The sequence below is a fragment of the Cyanistes caeruleus genome, chromosome 27, assembly GCF_971803275.1.
Source record: "Cyanistes caeruleus chromosome 27, bCyaCae1.hap1.1, whole genome shotgun sequence".
NCBI classification, from domain to species: Eukaryota; Metazoa; Chordata; class Aves; order Passeriformes; family Paridae; genus Cyanistes; species Cyanistes caeruleus.
In genome coordinates, this window is record NC_141727.1 from 2,306,832 (window position 1) to 2,332,196 (window position 25,365).

General features: G+C 51.8%; 2 protein-coding genes and 1 pseudogene across 3 annotated transcripts; all 3 read right to left on the minus strand.

Moving 5' to 3' along the window:
* Positions 1 to 1,572: 1,572 nt before the first annotated feature.
* Positions 1,573 to 6,709, minus strand: LOC147649168 (ubiquitin carboxyl-terminal hydrolase 17-like protein 6; annotated as a pseudogene). The gene is made up of 11 exons (XR_015279466.1): positions 6,439 to 6,709; positions 5,910 to 6,020; positions 5,731 to 5,833; positions 5,514 to 5,581; positions 5,285 to 5,355; positions 4,640 to 4,722; positions 4,281 to 4,392; positions 3,763 to 3,902; positions 3,446 to 3,546; positions 2,926 to 3,064; positions 1,573 to 2,622 (listed from the first exon to the last, which is right to left on the minus strand). The product of XR_015279466.1 is annotated as a ubiquitin carboxyl-terminal hydrolase 17-like protein 6 (transcript).
* On the minus strand, positions 6,685 to 13,538 carry LOC147649169 (ubiquitin carboxyl-terminal hydrolase 42-like). Its single transcript, XM_086863924.1, has 13 exons — positions 13,266 to 13,538; positions 12,549 to 12,602; positions 11,780 to 11,980; positions 11,239 to 11,349; positions 11,060 to 11,162; positions 10,843 to 10,910; positions 10,614 to 10,684; positions 9,969 to 10,051; positions 9,613 to 9,724; positions 9,094 to 9,234; positions 8,778 to 8,878; positions 8,258 to 8,396; positions 6,685 to 7,954 (listed from the first exon to the last, which is right to left on the minus strand). The coding sequence occupies exons 2-13, from the start codon at positions 12,571 to 12,573 to the stop codon at positions 7,019 to 7,021; spliced, it is 2,091 nt and encodes a 696-aa protein (XP_086720050.1). The 5' UTR covers positions 12,574 to 12,602; positions 13,266 to 13,538; the 3' UTR covers positions 6,685 to 7,018.
* Positions 13,539 to 16,999: 3,461 nt separating this feature from the next.
* On the minus strand, positions 17,000 to 23,662 carry LOC147649170 (ubiquitin carboxyl-terminal hydrolase 17-like protein 6). The gene is made up of 13 exons (XM_086863925.1): positions 23,369 to 23,662; positions 22,652 to 22,705; positions 21,883 to 22,083; positions 21,336 to 21,446; positions 21,157 to 21,259; positions 20,940 to 21,007; positions 20,711 to 20,781; positions 20,066 to 20,148; positions 19,707 to 19,818; positions 19,188 to 19,328; positions 18,867 to 18,967; positions 18,347 to 18,485; positions 17,000 to 18,043 (listed from the first exon to the last, which is right to left on the minus strand). The coding sequence occupies exons 2-13, from the start codon at positions 22,674 to 22,676 to the stop codon at positions 17,540 to 17,542; spliced, it is 1,659 nt and encodes a 552-aa protein (XP_086720051.1). The 5' UTR covers positions 22,677 to 22,705; positions 23,369 to 23,662; the 3' UTR covers positions 17,000 to 17,539.
* Between the last annotated feature and the right edge of the window lie 1,703 nt (positions 23,663 to 25,365).

Below are 25,365 nucleotides of genomic sequence, written 5' to 3' on the forward strand. Positions count from 1 at the left end.
GGAATTGGGGCTGTTTTGAAGGCTTGCCTGTAGCTCTGCTCAGAGGCACTGCACGAGGCCCAGCAGCACGGAGCCAGCCTGGCCAGTGCAGGGGGGCACCGAGCAGGCCACAAAATCTGTCACAGACAGGAGCCACTGGCCACAACAGCAAATGAGGGAGTCTTCCTCTCCCTGCAGGTCAGAGGGAGCACTGGATGTGCTCAGCAGCGTTCGATGCTCCTGGAAGGTGGAGGTGGAGATTGGAACAGCCTGGGAAGGGACTGGCTGCAGCAGGGGAAGGCTGGACACTACAGTGCTCAGTGTGACACGGAGCTGTGGCAGGCCTGCTCAATGCAGGTCAGAGGCTCTGGCCCCTCTGGTTGGAAGCACAGGTCACCTCAGGGGGTGGAGTCAGGAGGGGCTGTGCTCAGCAGTGCCTCTGGAATTGAGAATCTCTCTTTGGTTCCCTTGTGGTTCACATGCCAATTCCCAAAGAGCACGGAGAAAGCCACCTCTGCCTTTAGTGTGCTTTCTTTAACACTAAAAGCAGGAGACCCTCCTTGCTCAAGCCATTCCTGGTGAGGAGTTAAACAGGACACGGCCAGAGCTGCTCAATCCCTGCCCAGGCACAGTGTTCTGCTCCAGCTGGCGCAGCTCCCTGAGCACCCCCTGACTCACAGCCCATGGCTTCAGACTGTAAAAGCCCTGTCCTACTCTTTAACACGACACACTTCTAGCATTCCCCTTCTCAGAGTGTGGTGGGAGATTCCTCCCTTCACTGGGGACACCCAGCGAGGTTTCACCTTGAGACTGAGAAAAAGAGACTTATTCAGGGCCCTTGGCAAGGACAGGCAAAATCCGTCTCTAAGTAAATTTTATTTTTCTAGCATTAATATAATTGCTTCACGGTGGCTTCCAAATACTGTGCTATATTTTATTATTACAACTATCTACACAGTGGAATAAAGAAAAAAAAAAAAATAATAAAAAAGGAAGAAAGAATTATTAAGCCTTGTAGTCTAAAATAATTAAAGTCTTCTAGACTAGTTATTGGGATAATCAGGCATTAAACTAAATTGTTCCCTCATCTTTGGGAAGGGGTGTAGAAAACGAGGACACCTTTGCTAAAAAACACAATGCTAATTTTCCATTCTGCTTCAGCCAGTGCCATAATCTGCCGGCAGCACTCCTAGAGTGCCCTGAGTGCTTCCCTGACGTGCGTCTCTGGGGCACACAAACCCTCCTTTTCCTCACTCAGTGGTGGTGAAACACACCACCAGCAGCAGAAATCATAGCCCAGCTGTGGGCAGCTTCTCTGCTCCCTCAGCCTCGGTCGGAATTGCTCCCGAGCAGCCCTGAACACACGAGCCTGCTGGAAGCTGGTGTTGGAGGGCCCTGAAGTGACGCTGTACTGCACCGGAGCTCCGGCTGGCTCTACGGTGGTCTTTGCACTCCGGCTCCGGCGATCGCCAGGAGTGGGGAATCACTGGGGAGTAGGCTTTTCCCTCAGTGACCCCTCCAGAGTCTTGAGCCACTGCAAGCTCTGTGGTGCACGGCGTCAGGTGTGGAGACAAGAAAGCAGAGGAGTCTCTCTTGGATTGTAGCTCCCAGCAATGGTTTTATTCGGTCAGGGAAACGAGGCGTCCACGCTGGAAGGGATCCAGGTCCAAGAGAGCCCTGAGCATTGCTGTGCAAGGAGTTAAGTATGGCCCGACCCCCAGGGGAGGGTACAAACTGTAGATCATCAATGGGGAATCTTGAGAGGAGGAGTAAGGGGAGGGGATCACACCTTCCGGACTAATAGGGGTTCACAGAGGGAGGGAGAAAGATACAGCAACCAGTGGGGCCTCGAGGTATAATTGATTGATACAGAAGGCTCTGGAAGAAGGGATGGGGTTTACTATGATGGATAGGAGGGTAGGGGCACGGCTAAGGTGATTGGCAGGGAACATTTAGGTAAAATAGGAGGAGTTTACATAACTGACAACTGGGGCCTAACCAATACAATCAACAGGGGGAACAAGAACGTCCTAACAAGCTTCAACAAATCCTTAACCAAACTAAATAAATGAACTACAACCCTGAAGCTGCACTGTCCCCTGGAGCTTTGTCACATCCTGGAGGATTTGTTCTCCTCCTCTAGCTCAGAGAGCGGGGATGGTCTGTGCACTGCCCAGAGCGGCCATAGACGTCACAGCCATGATCTGGGGATCTTCTCTGCTCTCTCCACCGTGGTTGGATTTCCTCTTGACCAGCCTTAAGCATGGGAGCCTGCCTCAAGCTGCTGCAGGATGGCCCTCGAACTGCACTGTCAACAGGAGGTGTGGTCACAACAGGGAGAATTTGTTTTCGGCTGTGGAGGTCGTAGCCGCTCCACGCGGATCTGCTTGTCTCTTTCTGCCTCAGCAGGGTTTCCTCCCAAGCATCCCCAGGTCCACAGGCCGACTCCAAGCTCCTGTTGGAAGGTCCTGAAGCTGCATCATCCTTGGCATCATGGCCACAACTTGGAGGGCCCGTGTTCCTCCCTGTAGCGTCATCACAGTCTGCGGTGTCCAAAAAACAGCTGTAGCCTTCCCCGCTCCACAGTGGGGATGCGCTCTGTGCCTCCTCCTGGCCCGGGTCTTCCACACTCAGCACCATATCCTGGAAAGAGAGCTGTGCAGAGTTCCTGCCCTTCTCTCCTGAAAGGACCAGAGTCAGTGGAGAAGCTCCAGAAGCCCTGGGAGGGCACATTTCAGAGCCTCCCAAAGGCCCTTCTGGAGGGCTGCCAAGGCCAAAGGGCCAAAGGCACACAAATGGCATGGATGCAGGTGGCATGCTTTGACAGGAAGCAGCATTGTGGCTGTGAAGAATGCTGCCAGGGTGGCAGGGGGAAAGGGAGAAATGCAGAGATCCTAGAAAGAAATCCACAGCTCCTGTGGTGCCCTGACCCTCCTCCCCAGATACCTTTGTCCTGTCAGGCAAATCCTGTGGGACTACAGAAGCCACCTGCTTGCTGCAGGCTGCCCACTGACTGAGGATGGATGGCGCATATGATGGTGCCAGCGAGGAAGAAGCCTTTTCTCCAAGCCTCAGATCAGAGCATCTGCAGAAAAAAAGAGTGATCTCACTTTAGGGCTGTTGTTGCAGCCTCCTCTGGGCTTCAGTCATTTTCTTGGAGAGGTTTCTATGACAGAGAGACTTAGCCAAAGTCACAAATGAAAAGGTCAACCAGAGTATTCCCACCCGGCCTGCTCCTGTCCCAGCAAAACCTCATCTTTCTACCTTCTACAGCCTCCATTCCATAAATTCACACACTTGTTTGCCTTGGAAGGGACCTTAAATCTCCTTTTGTTCCACTCCCGCTCATGGCCAGGAATACCTTACAATAGACCTGGATCCTCCAAGCCCCATCCAACCTGGCCTTGAACTCTTCCAGGGATGGGGCACCCACAGCTTCTTTGGGCAGCCTGTTCCATTGTCTCACCTGGCATAAAACAGCAGGAAGGCTTGCTGCCCGAGAGCTGTGTCAATGCTACGAACCTCCACAGACTCATCATCCATCTGGTACCACAGCCCGTTGCTGGCCTGTGAAAAATAAAGGCAAGGATCTCTGCATGGCTTCTCACCAAAAACACGGGCAGAAAACTACCTAACAAAGAGTGTACCAAAAGAAATCCAGTGCAGCCCCTAAGGAGACCTTCTGGCCCAAAACCTTGGCCGTCGGTGGTACCCACAGGAAAGTTCCTCTTCCCCAGCACGCCTTCTCCTCGTTGGGAAGGAAGGAAGGAAGTTGCTGTTTACCTTTGTGTAGCAGAAATAGTGTCCTTCATGGCAGCTGTAGCCACTGTGCACCAGGACAGCATACAGGGAGTAATAGAGGGGCTCTCCATCGCCCTCGGACATGTACGGGCGAGATCCAGGAACTCGGGGTACTCCACAGCCTACAGAGACACCAGGAGGGCTCAGAGGTGACCCTGACCTGGGACAGAGAATAGCCTGCCACATCCAGGGGCCAGAGGTGTGGAAATACATCCTTGGGGCCCATGAGCAGCTGCTTTTTCGTGTAGCAAAATGTAATGCCTTGAGTAGCAGGAAAGTGCTCTTGGCCAAAGCAGTGCTGTGGGAGAAGAGCGCTGGCCTGTCTTCCCATGGGAATTCATTTCTCCCAAGGAGAGAGGACAACGAACCCAACCACATACCACTACCTGTACCTACAGACAACTACTACCCAACAACTAACATCACTAATCAGTGGCTTGTGACAAGCTCTAGGAAATCTACTCTAGGAAAAGAAAGCTTCACACCACGTGTGTACGCACCTTGTTGATCTTCCCGCCGGTGAAACAGTCAAACCGTTTCAGACACACGGTCAGAACCTTGGGTGCACAGTGGATTGTGAACCTCTTGGAGGCAGCAACGTTCTCCGTACACCTTGAAAGCAAGCACAGACACAGCCCAGTGCTGAAATGCACCCAATCTTCCCCCAAGCTGGCCAGGCAACCTCTCCTGTCTCACACAGCTTTTGTTATTCTAAGGCTCTTCACTGCCATATTTGCCAAAAGCTGCATCTCATCTGCGTGCAGTAAACCTGCACAGGAAGATGACTTCTCTTCAATGACATGCAGCCCCCTCCAACAGCATCCCGTCTTACTCTGGATGTTCTTAGTAATCATCTCACTTGTTGCATTTAAAGCAGTTTTCACCATCCAGCTGCTCAGGTGTCACAAAGGCTTCCAGAGCTGCAGTGAGGGATGAGGCTGCCTGGAGGAGTGAGAAATGGGCACGCTGAGCTGCAGGAAATGCCCTCACCCAAGCATTTCCCAGAAGCTGACCAGAAAAGCCCCATAGCTGACGCTGAAGAGACCCACCATGAACCTATCCAGAAGGAGGCAGAAAGAGAGTGCGACGCTGAACACCTCCCCATATCCCAGCAGCTCCTGGAGCTGTCAAGAGCTCTGTCCCTGTGCCCCCGCTCAGTTCAACTAATGACAGTGTGCAGGGGCATCAGTGGTGCAAACAACAATGCAAACAACCCTTCAGCCTGGGAGCCAGACAGGTGTTACGGGAGGGCAGGCAAAGAGAAGAAGGATGACGATGTATCAAGGGTGCAGAGAGGATAATTGCTGTTTGTCCAGCTTAAAAAGAGCACCTGCAGAGAGCCCAGTGCCACAGCCTCTGCAGGGGGACGCTATCCATTGCCCTTCCCACCCACCACCAAGACCTCTTGTGTTCACAGGCTATATTTTTAAGACAAATGTGTTGACTTTGGGAAGCAGCTGCAGGGCCTTGGGATGTCTTGTAGCACAACTGCAAAGCCTCTTACATTGATATCCAAAGGAACATCCAGGAAGGCCTCGTAGGAGTCAGAAATGGCTTTGCAGCTGAAGCAGGTGACTAGAAGGGAAAATCCAAATGCTCAGCAATGGCAAGCTGACTGGCATTGCCCATTTACACATTGCACCTGTCCCACTAGTCCCAGGACCAAGTGTCGAGCACAGGCAGACAGAAGGGCACGGGCAATGTCAAGGAGAGTAATAGCTGTGGAAACGCACCTCTGGATCTCAGAAAGCCCCCAAATATTTGATGGACAATGGTAGTGGATTCAGAAGAGAGGTCCAAGCTGGAAACAAGTGATAAGACACTTAAGCGTTACTTCCTCCATGAGTTTTGCTTGGCCTGAAAGCCCAGGGTTTAGGTTTCCCTTGATTGTGGCACATCAAGCAGTCCAAAGGGCTCCGAGCTTTGTGAGGGTGATTGCCTTGTGCTTACTCGCTGCTTGCGCTCAGACAAGCACTCTGCATGGCATTGACCGTACAGCACAAGAAGTCATGGGCATCTTCCTACATACCAAGCTGAAAATGTTCTCCTATGCCTAAGAAAGAAGAAGTTTGTCCTTTTCTCATACACAAAGGGAAGAAAAGCTGTCAAAAGCACCTGCCATGACTTACGTCCAAAAACCTTGAGGACAGCCCAAGGCACGATGGCACTGACAGGGGAATGCAAGACCTTGTTAACGTGTGCTTCCATGGTGCACATCATGCAGAAACCTTGCTGCTGACCTGAACAGAGACACAGGGAAAGTCTTTAGGTTAGCCAGGTATCCACAGCAGTGCGATCCTCCTCCTCATCTTTCACTTTAGCGCAATACTCCACTCCTCCCAATGACCCAACGATCCCAGGACATTTTAGTGTGTGGAAAATGTTCTTAAGAGGGATGCCGGACCAACAATTTTCTGTGCAATAAGCCAGGCTGCTTTAACTTGCTGGAATAAAGACTTGGAGCTAGAAAGAGGTGTCTTCAGGAAGGGTAAGACAGCTGGCAAGGACAAGTGGCTTCTATAGAGGCTTGAGTGTTCAAAGAACATCAATTCATGGGGCTGACAAAGGGCTGCTGTTCTCCTAAATCTAATTCCAGGTTCTGAGAATCTTTGGTATTGGATTAACACATATTCAGGAGGGGTTCCCAAAAGCACTCACAGGCCTTGCTGTGCTCTCGGGACAGCAGGTAGTTGGCCAGTGGCGGTGTGTAGGTCAAGCACTGCAGGACAGCGTTGAGGAAGCACGTGTTGCCCACATTGAAGAGCCGCGCTCCAGCACTCTGCTGCTGCTGCCAGACCCTGTAAATCTTCTCTGGTGGAAAGAGGATCCTTTTTGGGGGAGCTATTTCCTCAGCAATGACTGCAGAGAAATTCCATTTGAAAAGAGTCGAGGTACTGCTTGTACCAGCTGCTGAACTGCAGTCTCCCATCTTTGTGATCAGTGACAGTGCCCCAGTTCACAGGAGCATCAAAGGTCATTCTGAAGTGCTCCAGTCCATGGTACTTTCTCTAAAGAGGCCCTGCTGTACCTGCTGCTGCTGCTGTCACCGCATCAGCAGCAGAGCTCTCTGGTTTTCCCACCTCTTCCACAGGAATGACCAGCGTTCACCCACTAACTTAACTACTGCCTTTGCTGGTCTCCTTTCTCTGTGATCACTTCCTCCTGGGAATTATTATGCCTTTTAGACTAGACTAATTAAAACCTTCTAGACTAGTCGTTGGCATCATCAGCCATAGAACTAAATTGTTCCCTCTTCTTTGGGAATGGGTGTAGAAAACATGGACAGCTCTGCTAAAAAATGCAGTGCTAATTTCCCATTCTGCTTCAGCCAGCGCCACCATCTGCCACCAGCACTCCTAGAGTGCCTCGAGTGCTTCCCTGACCTGCGTCTCTGGGGCACACAAACCCTCCTTTTTCTCACTGAACGGTGGTGGGCTGAGAAACGCACAAACCGGCAGCAGAAATCGTAGCCCAGCTGTGGGCAGCTTCTCTGCTCCCTCAGCCTCAGTTGGATTTGCTCACGAGCTGCCCTGAGCACACAAGCCTGCTGGAAGCTGATGTTGGAGGGCCCTGAAGCTGCATTATCCACTGGGGCTTTGTCCCATCCTGGAGGATTTGTTCTCCTCCTCTTGCTCAGAGAGGGCTGCTGGTCTGTGCACTGCACAGAGAGGCCATGGAGGTCACAGCCCTGCTCTGGGGATCTTCTCTGCTCGTTCCACCACAGTTGGGTTTGCTCTGGACCAGCCCAAAGCATGGCAGCCTGCTTCAGGCTGGTGCTGGAGGGCCCTGGAACTGCATCATCAACAGGAGTTTTGTCACAACAGGGAGAATTCCTTGTCTCCCTTTTCCTCTTCCTTGATGAAGAGTTGAAGCCTGTGTGCTGCACAAAGCGGCTGCGGAGGTCGTAGCCGCTCCACACGGAACTGCTTGTCTCTTCCTGCATCAGCAGGGTTTCCTGACAAGCATCCCCAGGTCCACAGGCCAACTCCAAGCTCCTGTTGGAAGGCCCTGAAGCAGTATCATCTATGGGATCATGGCCACAACTTGGAGGAGGCCCTGTGGCGTCATCACAGCCGGTGGTGTCCGTAACATAGCTGCAGGCTTCCTTGCTCCACAGTGGGGATCCGCTCTCCACCTCCTCCTGGCCAGGGTCTTCCACATTCAGCACCATATCCTGGAAAGAGAGCTGTGCAGAGTTCCTGCCCTTCTCACCTGAAAAGGCGAGGGTCAGTGGGGAAGCCCCAGAAGCTCTGGGAGGGCACATTTCAGAGCCTCCCAAAGGCCCTTCTGGAGGGCTGCCAAGGCCAAAGGGCCAAAGGCACACAAATGGCATGGATGCAGGTGGCATGCTTTGACAGGAAGCAGCATTGTGGCTGTGAAGAATGCTGCCAGGGTGCCAGGGGAAAAGGGAGAAATGCAGAGATCCTAGAAAGAAATCCACAGCTCCTGTGGTGCCCTGACTCTCCTCCCCAGTTACCTTTGTCCTGTCAGGCAAATCCTGTGGGACTACAGAAGCCACCTGCTTGCTGCAGGCTGCCCACTGACTGAGGACGGATGGCGCATATGATGGTGCCAGCGAGGAAGAAGCCTCTTCTCCAAGCCTCAGATCAGAGCATCTGCAGAAAAAAAGAGTGATCTCACTTTAGGGCTGTTGTTGCAGCCTCCTCTGGGCTTCAGTCATTTTCTTGGAGAGGTTTCTATGACAGAGCAACTTAGCCAAGGTCACAAATGAAAAGGTCAACCAGAGTATTCCCACCCGGCCTGCTCCTGTCCCAGCAAAACCTCATCTTTCTACCTTCTACAGCCTCCATTCCATAAATTCACACACTTGTTTGCCTTGGAAGGGACCTTAACGCTCCTTTTGTTCCACTCCCGCTCATGGCCAGGAATACCTTACAATAGACCTGGATCCTCCAAGCCCCATCCAACCTGGCCTTGAACTCTTCCAGGGATGGGGCACCCACAGCTTCTTTGGGCAGCCTGTTCCATTGTCTTACCTGGCATAAAACAGCAGGTAGGCTTGCTGCCCGAGAGCTGTGTCAATGCTACGAACCTCCACAGACTCATCATCCATCTGGTACCACAGCCCATTGCTGGCCTGTGAAAATAAAGGCAAGGATCTCTGCATGGCTTCTCCCCAAAAACATGGACAGAAAACTACCTAACAAAGAGTGTGCCAAAAGAAATCCAGTGCAGCCCCTAAGGAGACCTTCTGGCCCAAAACCTTGGCTGTTGGTAATACCCACAGGAAAGTTCCTCTTCCCCAGCACGCCTTCTCCTCGTTGGGAAGGAAGGAAGGAAGTTGCTGTTTACCTTTGTGTAGCAGAAATAGTGTCCTTCATGGCAGCTGTAGCCACTGTGCACCAGGACAGCATACAGGGAGTAATAGAGGGGCTCTCCATCGCCCTCGGACATGTACGGGCGGAGATCCAGGAACTCGGGGTACTCCACAGCCTACAGAGACACCAGGAGGGCTCAGAGGTGACCCTGACCTGGGACAGAGAATAGCCTGCCACATCCAGGGGCCAGAGGTGTGGAAATACATCCTTGGGGCTCATGAGCAGCTGCTTTTTCGTGTAGCAAGGTGTAATGCCTTGGGTGGCAGGAAACTGCTCTTGGCCAAAGCAGCGCTGTGGGAGAAGAGCGCTGGCCTGTCTTCCCAAGGGAATTCATTTCTCCCAAGGAGAGAGGACAACGAACCCAACCACATACCACTACCTGTACCTACAGACAACTACTACCCAACAACTAACATCACTAACGAGTGGCTTGTGACAAGCTCTAGGAAATCTACTCTAGGAAAAGAAAGCTGCACACCACGTGTGTACACACCTTGTTGATCTTCCCGCCGGTGAAACAGTCAAACCGTTTCAGACACACGGTCAGAACCTTGGGTGCACAGTGGATTGTGAACCTCTTGGAGGCAGCAACATTCTCCGTACACCTTGAAAGCAAGCACAGACAGCCCAGTGCTGAAATGCACCCAATCTTCCCCAAGCTGGCCAGGCAACCTCTCCTGTCTCACACAGCTTTTGTTATTCTAAGGCTCTTCACTGCCATATTTGCCAAAAGCTGCATCTCATCTGCGTGCAGTAAACCTGCACAGGAAGATGACTTCTCTTCAATGACATGCAGCCCCCTCCAACAGCATCCCGTCTTACTCTGGATGTTCTTAGTAATCATCTCACTTGTTGCATTTAAAGCAGTTTTCACCATCCAGCTGCTCAGGTGTCACAAAGGCTTCCAGAGCTGCAGTGAGGGACGAGGCTGCCTGGAGGAGTGAGAAATGGGCACGCTGAGCTGCAGGAAATGCCCTCACCCAAGCATTTCCCAGAAGCTGACCAGAAAAGCCCCATAGCTGACGCTGAAGAGACCCACCATGAACCTATCCAGAAGGAGGCAGAAAGAGAGTGCGACGCTGAACACCTCCCCGTCTCCCAGCAGCTCCTGGAGCTGTCAAGAGCTCTGTCCCTGTGCCCCCGCTCAGTTCAACTAATGACAGTGTGCAGGGGCATCAGTGGTGCAAACTACAATGCAAACAACCCTTCAGCCTGGGAGCCAGACAGGTGTTACGGGAGGGCAGGCAAAGAGAAGAAGGATGACGATGTATCAAGGGTGCAGAGAGGATAATTGCTGTTTGTCCAGCTTAAAAAGAGCACCTGCAGAGAGCCCAGTGCCACAGCCTCTGCAGGGGGACGCTATCCATTGCCCTTCCCACCCACCACCTAGACCTCTTGTGTTCACAGGCTATATTTTTAAGACAAATGTGTTGACTTTGGGAAGCAGCTGCAGGGCCTTGGGATGTCTTGTAGCACAACTGCAAAGCCTCTTACATTGATATCCAAAGGAACATCCAGGAAGGCCTCGTAGGAGTCAGAAATGGCTTTGCAGCTGAAGCAGGTGACTGGAAGGGAAAATCCAAATGCTCAGCAATGGCAAGCTGACTGGCATTGCCCATTTACACATTGCACCTGTCCCACTAGTCCCAGGACCAAGTGTCGAGCACAGGCAGACAGAAGGGCATGGGCAATGTCAAGGAGAGTAATAGCTGTGGAAACGCACCTCTGGATCTCAGAAAGCCCCCAAATATTTGATGGACAATGGTAGTGGATTCAGAAGAGAGGTCCAAGCTGGAAACAAGTGATAAGACACTTAAGCGTTACTTCCTCCATGAGTTTTGCTTGGCCTGAAAGCCCAGGGTTTAGGTTTCCCTTGATGGTGGCACATCAAGCAGTCCAAAGGGCTCCGAGCTTTGTGAGGGTGATTGCCTTGTGCTTACTCGCTGCTGGCGCTCAGACAAGCTCTCTGCATGGCATTGACCGTACAGCACAAGAAGTCATGGGCATCTTCCTGCATACCAAGCTGAAAATGTTCTCCTATGCCTAAGAAAGAAGAAGTTTGTCCTTTTCTCATACACAAAGGGAAGAAAAGCTGTCAAAAGCACCTGCCATGACTTACGTCCAAAAACCTTGAGGACAGCCCAAGGCACGATGGCACTGACAGGGGAATGCAAGACCTTGTTAACGTGTGCTTCCATGGTGCACATCATGCAGAAACCTTGCTGCTGACCTGAACAGAGACACAGGGAAAGTCTTTAGGTTAGCCAGGTATCCACAGCAGTGCGATCCTCCTCCTCTTCCACTCCAGCACAATACTCCACTCCTCCCAATGACCCAACGATGCCAGGACATTTTAGTGTGTGGGAAATGTTCTTAAGAGGGATGCCAGACCAACAGTTTTCTGTGCAATAAGCCAGAGCTTATTATTGCAGGAGGCTTTAACTTGCCGGAATAAAGACTTGGAGCTAGAAAGAGGTGTCTTCAGGAAGGGTAAGACAGCTGGCAAGGACAAGTGGCTTCTATAGAGGCTTGAGTGTTCAAAGAACATCAATTCATGGGGCTGACAAAGGGCTGCTGTTCTCCTAAATCTAATTCCAGGTTCTGGGAATCTTTGGTATTGGATTAACACATATTCAGGAGGGGTTCCCAAAAGCACTCACAGGCCTTGCTGTGCTCTCGGGACAGCAGGTAGTTGGCCAGTGGCGGTGTGTAGGTCAAGCACTGCAGGACAGCGTTGAGGAAGCACGTGTTGCCCACATTGAAGAGCCCCGCTCCAGCACTCTGCTGCTGCTGCCAGACCATGCAGATCTTCTCCGGTGGAAAGAGGATCCTTTTTGGGGCAGCTATTCCCTCAGCAATGACTGCAGAGAAATCCCATTTGAAAAGACACCAGGTACAGAAGCGGATTTAAACTTGGAGTTTTCTACATGAGCAGTCAGGACAACCAGCTCAAACCTTCAACTCCGTGTCAGGGGGTGCCTAGAGCTGCCATTGAAATTTACTGGGTTGGAAAAGTCTGTTCCCCTGCTTGCTTTGCCAAGAGTCTAACAGACCCCAGCTCTGATTTCTGGGCCTCGGGGTATCTTCCTTTCTCACCAGAGCTGGAGACTGGATTTACCAAGTCAAGTTTTCCCTGGTCGTAACTGATTGTAACTTGTTGAAAAAAGGCAAGTACTGAAAAAAAAGGGTAACTCAAGGATGTCAGACCTCTCTATAAACAATCCTGTTTCTTGTGCGTACTAAGAAAGGAGAGACAAAAAGTGCTTTCCTGTCACTAAACATAAACACCTGGGTCAGTCTGCCTGCTCTCAGGAAACATCCCAGAGTTCACTCTGGGTTCTGAGCACATCATTCTGGGATCTGACCACCAGTCATGTCACTTGTCTGGTGATTCACAAGGTCCAAACCTGACATGAAGTTGTTACTCACAGAAATCGTTCCCTCTTGTGGCCATTGCGTCTCTCAGGAACAGAGGGCAAAGCTCTGGAAGACCAAGGACATCAGGACATTCTCCAGAAAGAGACCAGTGTCAATCCCATCACATGATTGCAAAGAATTTACCCTAGCTCACCAAAAGTATAAAAACTCCAAATAAATAAAACCTAGAGAACAGCATTTGCCATCAACAGTTTCAGTGCTGCTTGTACCAGCTGCCGAACTGCAGGCTCCCATCTTTGTGACCAGGGACAGAGCCCCAGTTCACACGAGTGTCAAAGGTCCTTCTGAAGTGCTCCAGTCCATGGTACCTTCTATAAAGAGGCCCTCCTGCTCCTGCTGCTGCTGCTGCTGCTGCTGTCACTGCATCAGCAGCAGAGCTCTCTGGCTTTCCCACCTCCTCCACAGCAGTGACCAGCTTTCAGCCACTAACTTAACTACAGACTTTGCTTTCTCCTTTTTCCATCTGGCTTCCTCCTGTGGCAGCCAACGTGGGCTTCTTGCCACTCTGGGCTGAGCCCAGCCCCTTAGACTACAGTCACTACTTACCTACTTACTACAGACTTTCTACAGACTACTTAGGTATCCCAGGTTATAGTAAAGGAAAGGGAATCAGCCAGTAAGAACTCTGGCCTAGCCTGTATCTGGGCAGCCTACAACTGTGTAGGAGCTCAGCCTTCAACTAGGAAGGCATAGTCAAATCATCCTTACCTCTGAGAGGATGAAAGCTGAAGGGGACACTATACAGTACTGTCTAATGAACTACTTGTCTAACTATTTGTCTAACTAATCGTCTAACTATTTGTCTAACTAATCGTCTAACTACTTGTCTAACTACTTGTCTAAGTACTTTCTAAATACTTGTCTAAAAGACAAGCACAAAAGAGCAGCTAAGGAAGCAGCTGACTGATCCTGAAGACCAGCTCCTTCCCTAGCCTGCTTTCAGCCCACCGAGCATTGGGCGGGTGAGTTCACTGTCACTGCAGAGGTGCCACATCTCTGCCCCTCTGTGACATGGGGGCCACACAGCTATGTGTCCCCTTGAGGTCACAGAACCACATGGCTCCTGGCCACAGGAACCCACATGGCTCCTCGCACAGGTGGAAGTCACCGGAACTCCCCCTGTGCCGCTGATGAAGAGGGGTTCACTGCCTGCAGAGCTGCCACTCCTTCCCCAAAGCACAGAGCCCAATGAGTACAGGCCTGCCCACAGCTGTCACAAGCCTGCTCACACTTCTGTCTGCCACACAGGCTGCTGGGGAATTCTGATCCACTCCTCCCAGGCACAATCCTGTGCCTCTGAGACTCATGTGGCAAAGCACACCAGCTCTCACAGGGTCATGTCCAGTGAATTTTATCTGCCCTCAAGATACACCCACAGGCTGACCCTGGACTGGTACCACCAGACAAACCCTCTAAAGGCTGCGCTGGGTGAACCTCGGCTGCCAGGCCCCCACACAGCTGCTGCCTCTCCTGGGCAGCTTTTTAGCAGCTTCACATTTACTTCTTCCTCCTAAACCTTGCTTAGGCTAGGTTTGAGCAGACAAAGCTTTAGCCAGATTGCCACTCAAGGTTGCTGGAGGCAGTTTTGTTCCTGCTGCACCTGACCCACGTGGTTTGGGGCTATGCTCTGGACGCCTGCAGTTCTGAGCAGCCTCTGAGCAGTCAGGCACTTGGTGATCCTCGTGCTCCAAGGTTGCAGCTGGTTGCTATTCACCCCTGATGCCTTAGGATTTTAGCTTTTCTATTTTTTGTGTATTTGTAATCCTGAGATTCTTCAGTGTATAACTCTAAACTCCATATACAGTGTCAGCTGATGCTTTCCCATTTTGGTCAGAAAAAACAATTCCTCTCTAGGCCTGGGAATCAAGGAAACCTCACTGCCTCAGGCCCTGAGAGATGGAAACAAAAGTGAGTTGGGGAGAACAAACTGCGGGTAAATGACCTCATTACCTGAAGCTATAAATGAAGATTAAGCAGTTTTGGGTGTAGCTCCTGGGGGTGCTTTGTCTGCCTGAAATGGACCTGAAGGCCCTTCAGTAAACAGATCTCCTTTGTATTCCCTTGATTTGGTCTGGCCTCTGTTTTTACATAGTCCCAAAAGGCATCACCCCTGTTTGAACTGGCTGCTTTGGCCCCTGCCCAGCCTGAGCCACCAAGTTTCACCAAGTTCTGTCACAAGGCAGAGACACACAAGATGGATTTTTGGAGATCAGGGCCCACCAAACACTCTCCTGCTGGGGAGAGCCTGAGGCACAGGCAGGAGGGACCAGAACCACCAAGGCAGCAATGGAGCGATTGATTTCATTTGCATTGATGTTAATTTAGGAATTATGTTTTCAGCCTCACTTCCAAACAGGCAACAACTGCCCTTTTTCCCTGCAAGCCCCACGGCAGCCTCACGTGAGGATCCAAAAACCTGTGTGGGCAATGTCACTTCAGCTGTGACACAGCGCTGCAAGGCGGGGCTCCTGTGGGAACGGCTCCAGCTCCTGCATGGCCCCGAGCCCTCTTGCCCGGAACACGGCTGCCCTCTCGCCACAGGGAACAGGTCTGAGATTTACAAACCTCTACACAACAGCGTACAGGGCCCCTCAAGAGGCCCGCCTGCCCCCTCATCAGGGGAACCTGCCCAGGCTGGCACCGCGGCCCGCCTACCCCCTGAGGGGAATCTGGCCAGGCTGGCCCTGCGGCCCACCTACTCCCTCAGGGGAACCTGCGCAGGCTGGCACCAGGGGTCCCTTCTCTCCCCTCAGGGAGACATGGCCAGGCTGACACCGGGTTCCCTCTGCCCCCTTAGGGGAACCTGTCCAGGCTGGCACCGGGGCCCTTCAGCCCTCTCGGGGGAAACGCAGGAGCATCCGGCTCTTTTGGGGAATTGGGGCTGTTTTGAAGGCTTGCCTGTAGCCTTGCTCAGAGGCACTGCACGAGGCCCAGCAGCACGGAGCCAGCCTGGCCAGTGCAGGGGGGCACCGAGCAGGCCACAAAATCTGTCACAGACAGGAGCCACTGGCCACAACAGCAAATGAGGGAGTCTTCCTCTCCCTGCAGGTCAGAGGGAGCACTGGATGTGCTCAGCAGCGTTCGATGCTCCTGGAAGGTGGAGGTGGAGATTGGAACAGCCTGGGAAGGGACTGGCTGCAGCAGGGGAAGGCTGGACACTACAGTGCTCAGTGTGACACGGAGCTGTGGCAGGCCTGCTCAATGCAGGTCAGAGGCTCTGGCCCCTCTGGTTGGAAGCACAGGTCACCTCAGGGGGGCTGGAGTCATGAGGGGCTGTGCTCAGCAGTGCACCTGGAATTGAGAATCTCTCTTTGGTTCCCTTGTGGTTCACATGCCAATTCCCAAGGAGCACGGAGGAAGCCACCTCTGCCTTTAGTGTGCTTTCTTTAACACTAAAAACAGGAGACCCTCCTTGCTCAAGCCATTCCTGGTGAGGAGTAAAACAGGACACGGCCAGAGCTGCTCAATCCCTGCCCAGGCACAGTGTTCTGCTCCAGCTGGCGCAGCTCCCTGAGCACCCCCTGACTCACAGCCCATGGCTTCAGACTGTAAAAGCCCTGTCCTGCTCTTTAACACGACACACTTCTAGCATTCCCCTTCTCAGAGTGTGGTGGGAGATTCCTCCCTTCACTGCGGACACCCAGCGAGGTTTTACCTTGAGATGGAGAAAAACAGACTTATTCAGGGCCCTTGGCAAGGACAAGCAATATCTGTCTCAACTTTTGTCTTTCTAGCTTTAATAAAATTGCTTCACTATGGCTTCCAAATACTGTGCTACAATAGTAGCAACAACTGGTTACACTGTGGAAGATGAATAAAGGAATAAATAATAAAAAAGGAAGAAAGAATTATTAAGCTTTTTAGTCTAAAATAATTAAAGTCTTCTAGACTACTCTTTAGCATAATCAGGCATTAAACTAAATTGTTCCCTCATCTTTGGGAAGGGGTGTAGAAAACGAGGACACCTTTGCTAAAAAACACAATGCTAATTTTCCATTCTGCTTCAGCCAGTGCCATAATCTGCCGGCAGCACTCCTAGAGTGCCCTGAGTGCTTCCCTGACGTGCGTCTCTGGGGCACACAAACCCTCCTTTTCCTCACTCAGTGGTGGTGAAACACACCACCAGCAGCAGAAATCATAGCCCAGCTGTGGGCAGCTTCTCTGCTCCCTCAGCCTCGGTCGGAATTGCTCCCGAGCAGCCCTGAACACACGAGCCTGCTGGAAGCTGGTGTTGGAGGGCCCTGAAGTGACGCTGTACTGCACCGGAGCTCCGGCTGGCTCTACGGTGGTCTTTGCACTCCGGCTCCGGCGATCGCCAGGAGTGGGGAATCACTGGGGAGTAGGCTTTTCCCTCAGTGACCCCTCCAGAGTCTTGGGCCACTCTAAGGTCTGTGGTGCACAGCGTCAGGTGCGGAGACAAGAAAGCAGAGGAGTCTCTCTTAGATTGTAGTTCCCAGCAATGGTTTTATTCCGTCAGGGAAACGAGGCGTCCACGCTGGAAGGGATCCAGGTCCAAGAGAGCCCTGAGCATTGCTGTGCAAGGAGTTAAGTATGGCCCGACCCCCAGGGGAGGGTACAAACTATAGACCAATGGGGAATCTTGAGAGGAGGAGTGAGGGGAGGGGATCACACCTTCCGGACTAATAGGGGTTCACAGAGGGAGGGAGCAAGATACAGCAACCAGTGGGACCTCGAGGTATAATTGATTGATACAGAAGGCTCTGGAAGAAGGGATGGGGTTTACTATGATGGATAGGAGGGTAGGGGCACGGCTAAGGTGATTGGCAGGGAACATTTAGGTAAAATAGGAGGGGTTTACATAACTGACAACTGGGGCCTAACCAATACAATCAACAGGGGGAACAAGAACGTCCTAACAAGCTTCAACAAATCCTTAACCAAACTAAATAAATGAACTACAACCCTGAAGCTGCACTGTCCCCTGGAGCTTTGTCACATCCTGGAGGATTTGTTCTCCTCCTCTAGCTCAGAGAGCGGGGATGGTCTGTGCACTGCCCAGAACGGCCATGGAGGTCACAGCCATGCTCTGGGGATCTTCTCTGCTCTCTCCACCGTGGTTGGATTTCCTCTTGACCAGCTTTAAGCATGGGAGCCTGCCTCAAGCTGCTGCAGGATGGCCCTCGAACTGCACTGTCAACAGGAGGTGTGGTCACAACAGGGAGAATTTGTTTTCGGCTGTGGAGGTCGTAGCCGCTCCACGCGGATCTGCTTGTCTCTTTCTGCCTCAGCAGGGTTTCCTCCCAAGCATCCCCAGGTCCACAGGCCGACTCCAAGCTCCTGTTGGAGGGTCCTGAAGCTGCATCATCCTTGGCATCATGGCCACAACTTGGAGGGCCCGTGTTCCTCCCTGTAGCGTCATCACAGTCTGCGGTGTCCAAAAAACAGCTGTAGCCGTCCCTGCTCCACAGTGGGGATGCGCTCTGTGCCTCCTCCTGGCCAGGGTCTTCCACACTCAGCACCATATCCTGGAAAGAGAGCTGTGCAGAGTTCCTGCCCTTCTCTCCTGAAAGGACCAGAGTCAGTGGAGAAGCTCCAGAAGCTCTGGGAGGGCACATTTCAGAGCCTCCCAAAGGCCCTTCTGGAGGGCTGCCAAGGCCAAAGGGCCAAAGGCACACAAATGGCATGGATGCAGGTGGCATGCTTTGACAGGAAGCAGCATTGTGGCTGTGAAGAATGCTGCCAGGGTGCCAGGGGAAAAGGGAGAAATGCAGAGATCCTAGAAAGAAATCCACAGCTCCTGTGGTGCCCTGACTCTCCTCCCCAGTTACCTTTGTCCTGTCAGGCAAATCCTGTGGGACTACAGAAGCCACCTGCTTGCTGCAGGCTGCCCACTGACTGAGGACGGATGGCGCATATGATGGTACCAGCGAGGAAGAAGCCTCTTCTCCAAGCCTCAGATCAGAGCATCTGCAGAAAAAAAGAGTGATCTCACTTTAGGGCTGTTGTTGCAGCCTCCTCTGGGCTTCAGTCATTTTCTTGGAGAGGTTTCTATGACAGAGCAATTTAGCCAAGGTCACAAATGAAAAGGTCAACCAGAGTATTCCCACCCGGCCTGCTCCTGTCCCAGCAAAACCTCATCTTTCTACCTTCTACAGCCTCCATTCCATAAATTCACACACTTGTTTGCCTTGGAAGGGACCTTAAAGCTCCTTTTGTTCCACTCCCGCTCATGGCCAGGAATACCTTACAATAGACCTGGATCCTCCAAGCCCCATCCAACCTGGCCTTGAACTCTTCCAGGGATGGGGCACCCACAGCTTCTTTGGGCAGCCTGTTCCATTGTCTCACCTGGCATAAAACAGCAGGTAGGCTTGCTGCCCGAGAGCTGTGTCAATGCTACGAACCTCCACAGACTCATCATCCATCTGGTACCACAGCCCGTTGCTGGCCTGTGAAAAATAAAGGCAAGGATCTCTGCATGGCTTCTCCCCAAAAACATGGGCAGAAAACTACCTAACAAAGAGTGTGCCAAAAGAAATCCAGTGCAGCCCCTAAGGAGACCTTCTGGCCCAAAACCTTGGCTGTCGGTAATACCCACAGGAAAGTTCCCCTTCCCCAGCACACCTTCTCCTCGTTGGGAAGGAAGGAAGGAAGGAAGTTGCTGTTTACCTTTGTGTAGCAGAAATAGTGTCCTTCATGGCAGCTGTAGCCACTGTGCACCAGGACAGCATACAGGGAGTAATAGAGGGGCTCTCCATCGCCCTCGGACATGTACGGGCGGAGATCCAGGAACTCGGGGTACTCCACAGCCTACAGAGACACCAGGAGGGCTCAGAGGTGACCCAGACCTGGGACAGAGAATAGCCTGCCACATCCAGGGGCCAGAGGTGTGGAAATACATCCTTGGGGCTCATGAGCAGCTGCTTTTTCGTGTAGCAAGGTGTAATGCCTTGGGTGGCAGGAAACTGCTCTTGGCCAAAGCAGCGCTGTGGGAGAAGAGCGCTGGCCTGTCTTCCCAAGGGAATTCATTTCTCCCAAGGAGAGAGCACAACGAACCCAACCACATACCACTACCTGTACCTACAGACAACTACTACCCAACAACTAACATCACTAACGAGTGGCTTGTAACAAGCTCTAGGAAATCTACTCTAGGAAAAGAAAGCTGCACACCACTTGTGTACACACCTTGTTGATCTTCCCGCCGGTGAAACAGTCAAACCGTTTCAGACAAACGGTCAGAACCTTGGGTGCACAGTGGATTGTGAACCTCTTGGAGGCAGCAACATTCTCCGTACACCTTGAAAGCAAGCACAGACACAGCCCAGTGCTGAAATGCACCCAATCTTCCCCCAAGCTGGCCGGGCAACCTCTCCTGTCTCACACAGCTTTTGTTATTCTAAGGCTCTTCACTGCCATATTTGCCAAAAGCTGCATCTCATCTGCGTGCAGTAAACCTGCACAGGAAGATGACTTCTCTTCAATGACATGCAGCCCCCTCCAACAGCATCCCGTCTTACTCTGGATGTTCTTAGTAATCATCTCACTTGTTGCATTTAAAGCAGTTTTCACCATCCAGCTGCTCAGGTGTCACAAAGGCTTCCAGAGCTGCAGTGAGGGACGAGGCTGCCTGGAGGAGTGAGAAATGGGCACGCTGAGCTGCAGGAAATGCCCTCACCCAAGCATTTCCCAGAAGCTGACCAGAAAAGCCCCATAGCTGACGCTGAAGAGACCCACCATGAACCTATCCAGAAGGAGGCAGAAAGAGAGTGCGACGCTGAACACCTCCCCGTCTCCCAGCAGCTCCTGGAGCTGTCAAGAGCTCTGTCCCTGTGCCCCCGCTCAGTTCAACTAATGACAGTGTGCAGGGGCATCAGTGGTGCAAACTACAATGCAAACAACCCTTCAGCCTGGGAGCCAGACAGGTGTTACGGGAGGGCAGGCAAAGAGAAGAAGGATGACGATGTATCAAGGGTGCAGAGAGGATAATTGCTGTTTGTCCAGGTTAAAAACAGCACCTGCAGAGAGCCCAGTGCCACAGCCTCTGCAGGGGGACGCTATCCATTGCCCTTCCCACCCACCACCAAGACCTCTTGTGTTCACAGGCTATATTTTTAAGACAAATGTGTTGACTTTGGGAAGCAGCTGCAGGGCCTTGGGATGTCTTGTAGCACAACTGCAAAGCCTCTTACATTGATATCCAAAGGAACATCCAGGAAGGCCTCGTAGGAGTCAGAAATGGCTTTGCAGCTGAAGCAGGTGACTGGAAGGGAAAATCCAAATGCTCAGCAATGGCAAGCTGACTGGCATTGCCCATTTACACATTGCACCTGTCCCACTAGTCCCAGGACCAAGTGTCAAGCACAGGCAGACAGAAGGGCACGGGCAATGTCAAGGAGAGTAATAGCTGTGGAAACGCACCTCTGGATCTCAGAAAGCCCCCAAATATTTGATGGACAATGGTAGTGGATTCAGAAGAGAGGTCCAAGCTGGAAACAAGTGATAAGACACTTAAGCGTTACTTCCTCCATGAGTTTTGCTTGGCCTGAAAGCCCAGGGTTTAGGTTTCCCTTGATTGTGGCACATCAAGCAGTCCAAAGGGCTCCGAGCTTTGTGAGGGTGATTGCCTTGTGCTTACTCGCTGCTGGCGCTCAGACAAGCTCTCTGCATGGCATTGACCGTACAGCACAAGAAGTCATGGGCATCTTCCTGCATACCAAGTTGAAAATGTTCTCCTATGCCTAAGAAAGAAGAAGTTTGTCCTTTTCTCATACACAAAGGGAAGAAAACCTGCCAAAAGCACCTGCCATGACTTACGTCCAAAAACCTTGAGGACAGTCCAAGGCACGATGGCACTGACAGGGGAATGCAAGACCTTGTTAACGTGTGCTTCCATGGTGCACATCATGCAGAAACCTTGCTGCTGACCTGAACAGAGACACAGGGAAAGTCTTTAGGTTAGCCAGATATCCACAGCAGTGCGATCCTCCTCCTCCTCCTCTTCCACTCCAGCGCAATACTCCACTCCTCCCAATGACCCAACGATCCCAGGACATTTTAGTGTGTGGAAAATGTTCTTAAGAGGGATGCCAGACCAACAGTTTTCTGTGCAATAAGCCAGAGCTTATTATTGCAGGAGGCTTTAACTTGCCGGAATAAAGACTTGGAGCTAGAAAGAGGTGTCTTCAGGAAGGGTAAGACAGCTGGCAAGGACAAGTGGCTTCTATAGAGGCTTGAGTGTTCAAAGAACATCAATTCATGGGGCTGACAAAGGGCTGCTGTTCTCCTAAATCTAATTCCAGGTTCTGGGAATCTTTGGTATTGGATTAACACATATTCAGGAGGGGTTCCCAAAAGCACTCACAGGCCTTGCTGTGCTCTCGGGACAGCAGGTAGTTGGCCAGTGGCGGGGTGTAGGTCAAGCACTGCAGGACAGCGTTGAGAAAGCACGTGTTGCCCACATTGAAGAGCCCCGCTCCAGCACTCTGCTGCTGCTGCCAGACCATGTAGATCTTCTCCGGTGGAAAGAAGATCCTTTTTGCGGGAGCTATTCCCTCAGCAATGACTGCAGAGAAATTCCATTTGAAAAGACACCAGGTACAGAAGCGGATTTAAACTTGGAGTTTTCTACATGAGCAGTCAGGACAACCAGCTCAAACCTTCAACTCCATGTCAGGGGGTGCCTAGAGCTGCCATTGAAATTTACTGGGTTGGAAAAGTCTGTTCCCCTGCTTGCTTTGCCAAGAGTCTAACAGACCCCAGCTCTGATTTCTGGGCCTCGGGGTATCTTCCTTTCTCACCAGAGCTGGAGACTGGATTTACCAAGTCAAGTTTTCCCTGGTCGTAACTGATTGTAACTTGTTGAAAAAAGGCAAGTACTGAAAAAAAAGGGTAACTCAAGGATGTCAGACCTCTCTATAAACAATCCTGTTTCTTGTGCGTACTAAGAAAGGAGAGACAAAAAGTGCTTTCCTGTCACTAAACATAAACACCTGGGTCAGTCTGCCTGCTCTCAGGAAACATCCCAGAGTTCACTCTGGGTTCTGAGCACATCATTCTGGGATCTGACCACCAGTCATGTCACTTGTCTGGGGATTCACAAGGTCCAAACCTGACATGAAGCTGTTACTCACAGAAATCGTTCCCTCTTGTGGCCATTGCGTCTCTCAGGAACAGAGGGCAAAGCTCTGGAAGACCAAGGACATCAGGACATTCTCCAGAAAGAGACCAGTGTCAATCCCATCACATGATTACAAAGAATTTACCCTAGCTCACCAAAAGTATAAAAACTCCAAATAAATAAAACCTAGAGAACAGCATTTGCCATCAACAGTTTCAGTGCTGCTTGTACCAGCTGCCGAACTGCAGGCTCCCATCTTTGTGACCAGGGACAGAGCCCCAGTTCACAGGAGTGTCAAAGGTCCTTCTGAAGTGCTCCAGTCCATGGTACCTTCTATAAAGAGGCCCTCCTGCTCCTGCTGCTGCTGCTGCTGCTGCTGTCACTGCATCAGCAGCAGAGCTCTCTGGCTTTCCCACCTCCTCCACAGCAGTGACCAGCTTTCAGCCACTAACTTAACTACAGACTTTGCTTTCTCCTTTTTCCATCTGGCTTCCTCCTGTGGCAGCCAACGTGGGCTTCTTGCCACTCTGGGCTGAGCCCAGCCCCTTAGACTACAGTCACTACTTACCTACTTACTACAGACTTTCTACAGACTACTTAGGTATCCCAGGTTATAGTAAAGGAAAGGGAATCAGCCAGTAAGAACTCTGGCCTAGCCTGTATCTGGGCAGCCTACAACTGTGTAGGAGCTCAGCCTTCAACTAGGAAGGCGTAGTCAAATCATCCTTACCTCTGAGAGGATGAAAGCTGAAGGGGACACTATACAGTACTGTCTAATGAACTACTTGTCTAACTATTTGTCTAACTAATCGTCTAAGTATTTGTCTAACTAATCGTCTAACTACTTGTCTAACTACTTGTCTAAGTACTTTCTAAATACTTGTCTAAAAGACAAGCACAAAAGAGCAGCAAAGGAAGCAGCTGACTGATCCTGAAGACCAGCTCCTTCCCTAGCCTGCTTTCAGCCCACCGAGCATTGGGCGGGTGAGTTCACTGTCACTGCAGAGGTGCCACATCTCTGCCCCTCTGTGACATGGGGGCCACACAGGGATGTGTCCCCTTGACGTCACAGAACCACATGGCTCCTGGCCACAGGAACCCACATGGCTCCTCGCACAGGTGGAAGTCACCGGAACTCCCCCTGTGCCGCTGATGAAGAGGGGTTCACTGCCTGCAGAGCTGCCACTCCTTCCCCAAAGCACAGAGCCCAATGAGTACAGGCCTGCCCACAGCTGTCACAAGCCTGCTCACACTTCTGTCTGCCACACAGGCTGCTGGGGAATTCTGATCCACTCCTCCCAGGCACAATCCTGTGCCTCTGAGACTCATGTGGCAAAGCACACCAGCTCTCACAGGGTCATGTCCAGTGAATTTTATCTGCCCTCAAGATACACCCACAGGCTGACCCTGGACTGGTACCATCAGAGTAACCCTCTAAAGGCTGCGCTGGGTGAACCTCGGCTGCCAGGCCCCCACACAGCTGCTGCCTCTCCTGGGCAGCTTTTTAGCAGCTTCACATTTACTTCTTCCTCCTAAACCTTGCTTAGGCTAGGTTTGAGCAGACAAAGCTTTAGCCAGATTGCCACTCAAGGTTGCTGGAAGCAGTTTTGTTCCTGCTGCACCTGACCCACGTGGTTTGGGGCTATGCTCTGGACGCCTGCAGTTCTGAGCAGCCTCTGAGCAGTCAGGCACTTGGTGATCCTCGTGCTCCAAGGTTGCAGCTGGTTGCTATTCACCCCTGATGCCTTAGGATTTTAGCTTTTCTATTTTTTGTGTATTTGTAATCCTGAGATTCTTCAGTGTATAACTCTAAACTCCATATACAGTGTCAGCTGATGCTTTCCCATTTTGGTCAGAAAAAACAATTCCTCTCTAGGCCTGGGAATCAAGGAAACCTCACTGCCTCAGGCCCTGAGAGATGGAAACAAAAGTGAGTTGGGGAGAACAAACTGCGGGTAAATGACCTCATTACCTGAAGCTATAAATGAAGATTAAGCAGTTTTGGGTGTAGCTCCTGGGGGTGCTTTGTCTGCCTGAAATGGACCTGAAGGCCCTTCAGTAAACAGATCTCCTTTGTATTCCCTTGATTTGGTCTGGCCTCTGTTTTTACATAGTCCCAAAAGGCATCACCCCTGTTTGAACTGGCTGCTTTGGCCCCTGCCCAGCCTGAGCCACCAAGTTTCACCAAGTTCTGTCACAAGGCAGAGACACACAAGATGGATTTTTGGAGATCAGGGCCCACCAAACACTCTCCTGCTGGGGAGAGCCTGAGGCACAGGCAGGAGGGACCAGAACCACCAAGGCAGCAATGGAGCGATTGATTTCATTTGCATTGATGTTAATTTAGGAATTATGTTTTCAGCCTCACTTCCAAACAGGCAACAACTGCCCTTTTTCCCTGCAAGCCCCACGGCAGCCTCACGTGAGGATCCAAAAACCTGTGTGGGCAATGTCACTTCAGCTGTGACACAGCGCTGCAAGGCGGGGCTCCTGTGGGAACGGCTCCAGCTCCTGCATGGCCCCGAGCCCTCTTGCCCGGAACACGGCTGCCCTCTCGCCACAGGGAACAAGTCTGAGATTTACAAACCTCTACACAACAGCGTACAGGGCCCCTCAAGAGGCCCGCCTGCCCCCTCATCAGGGGAACCTGCCCAGGCTGGCACCGCGGCCCGCCTACCCCCTGAGGGGAATCTGGCCAGGCTGGCCCTGCGGCCCACCTACTCCCTC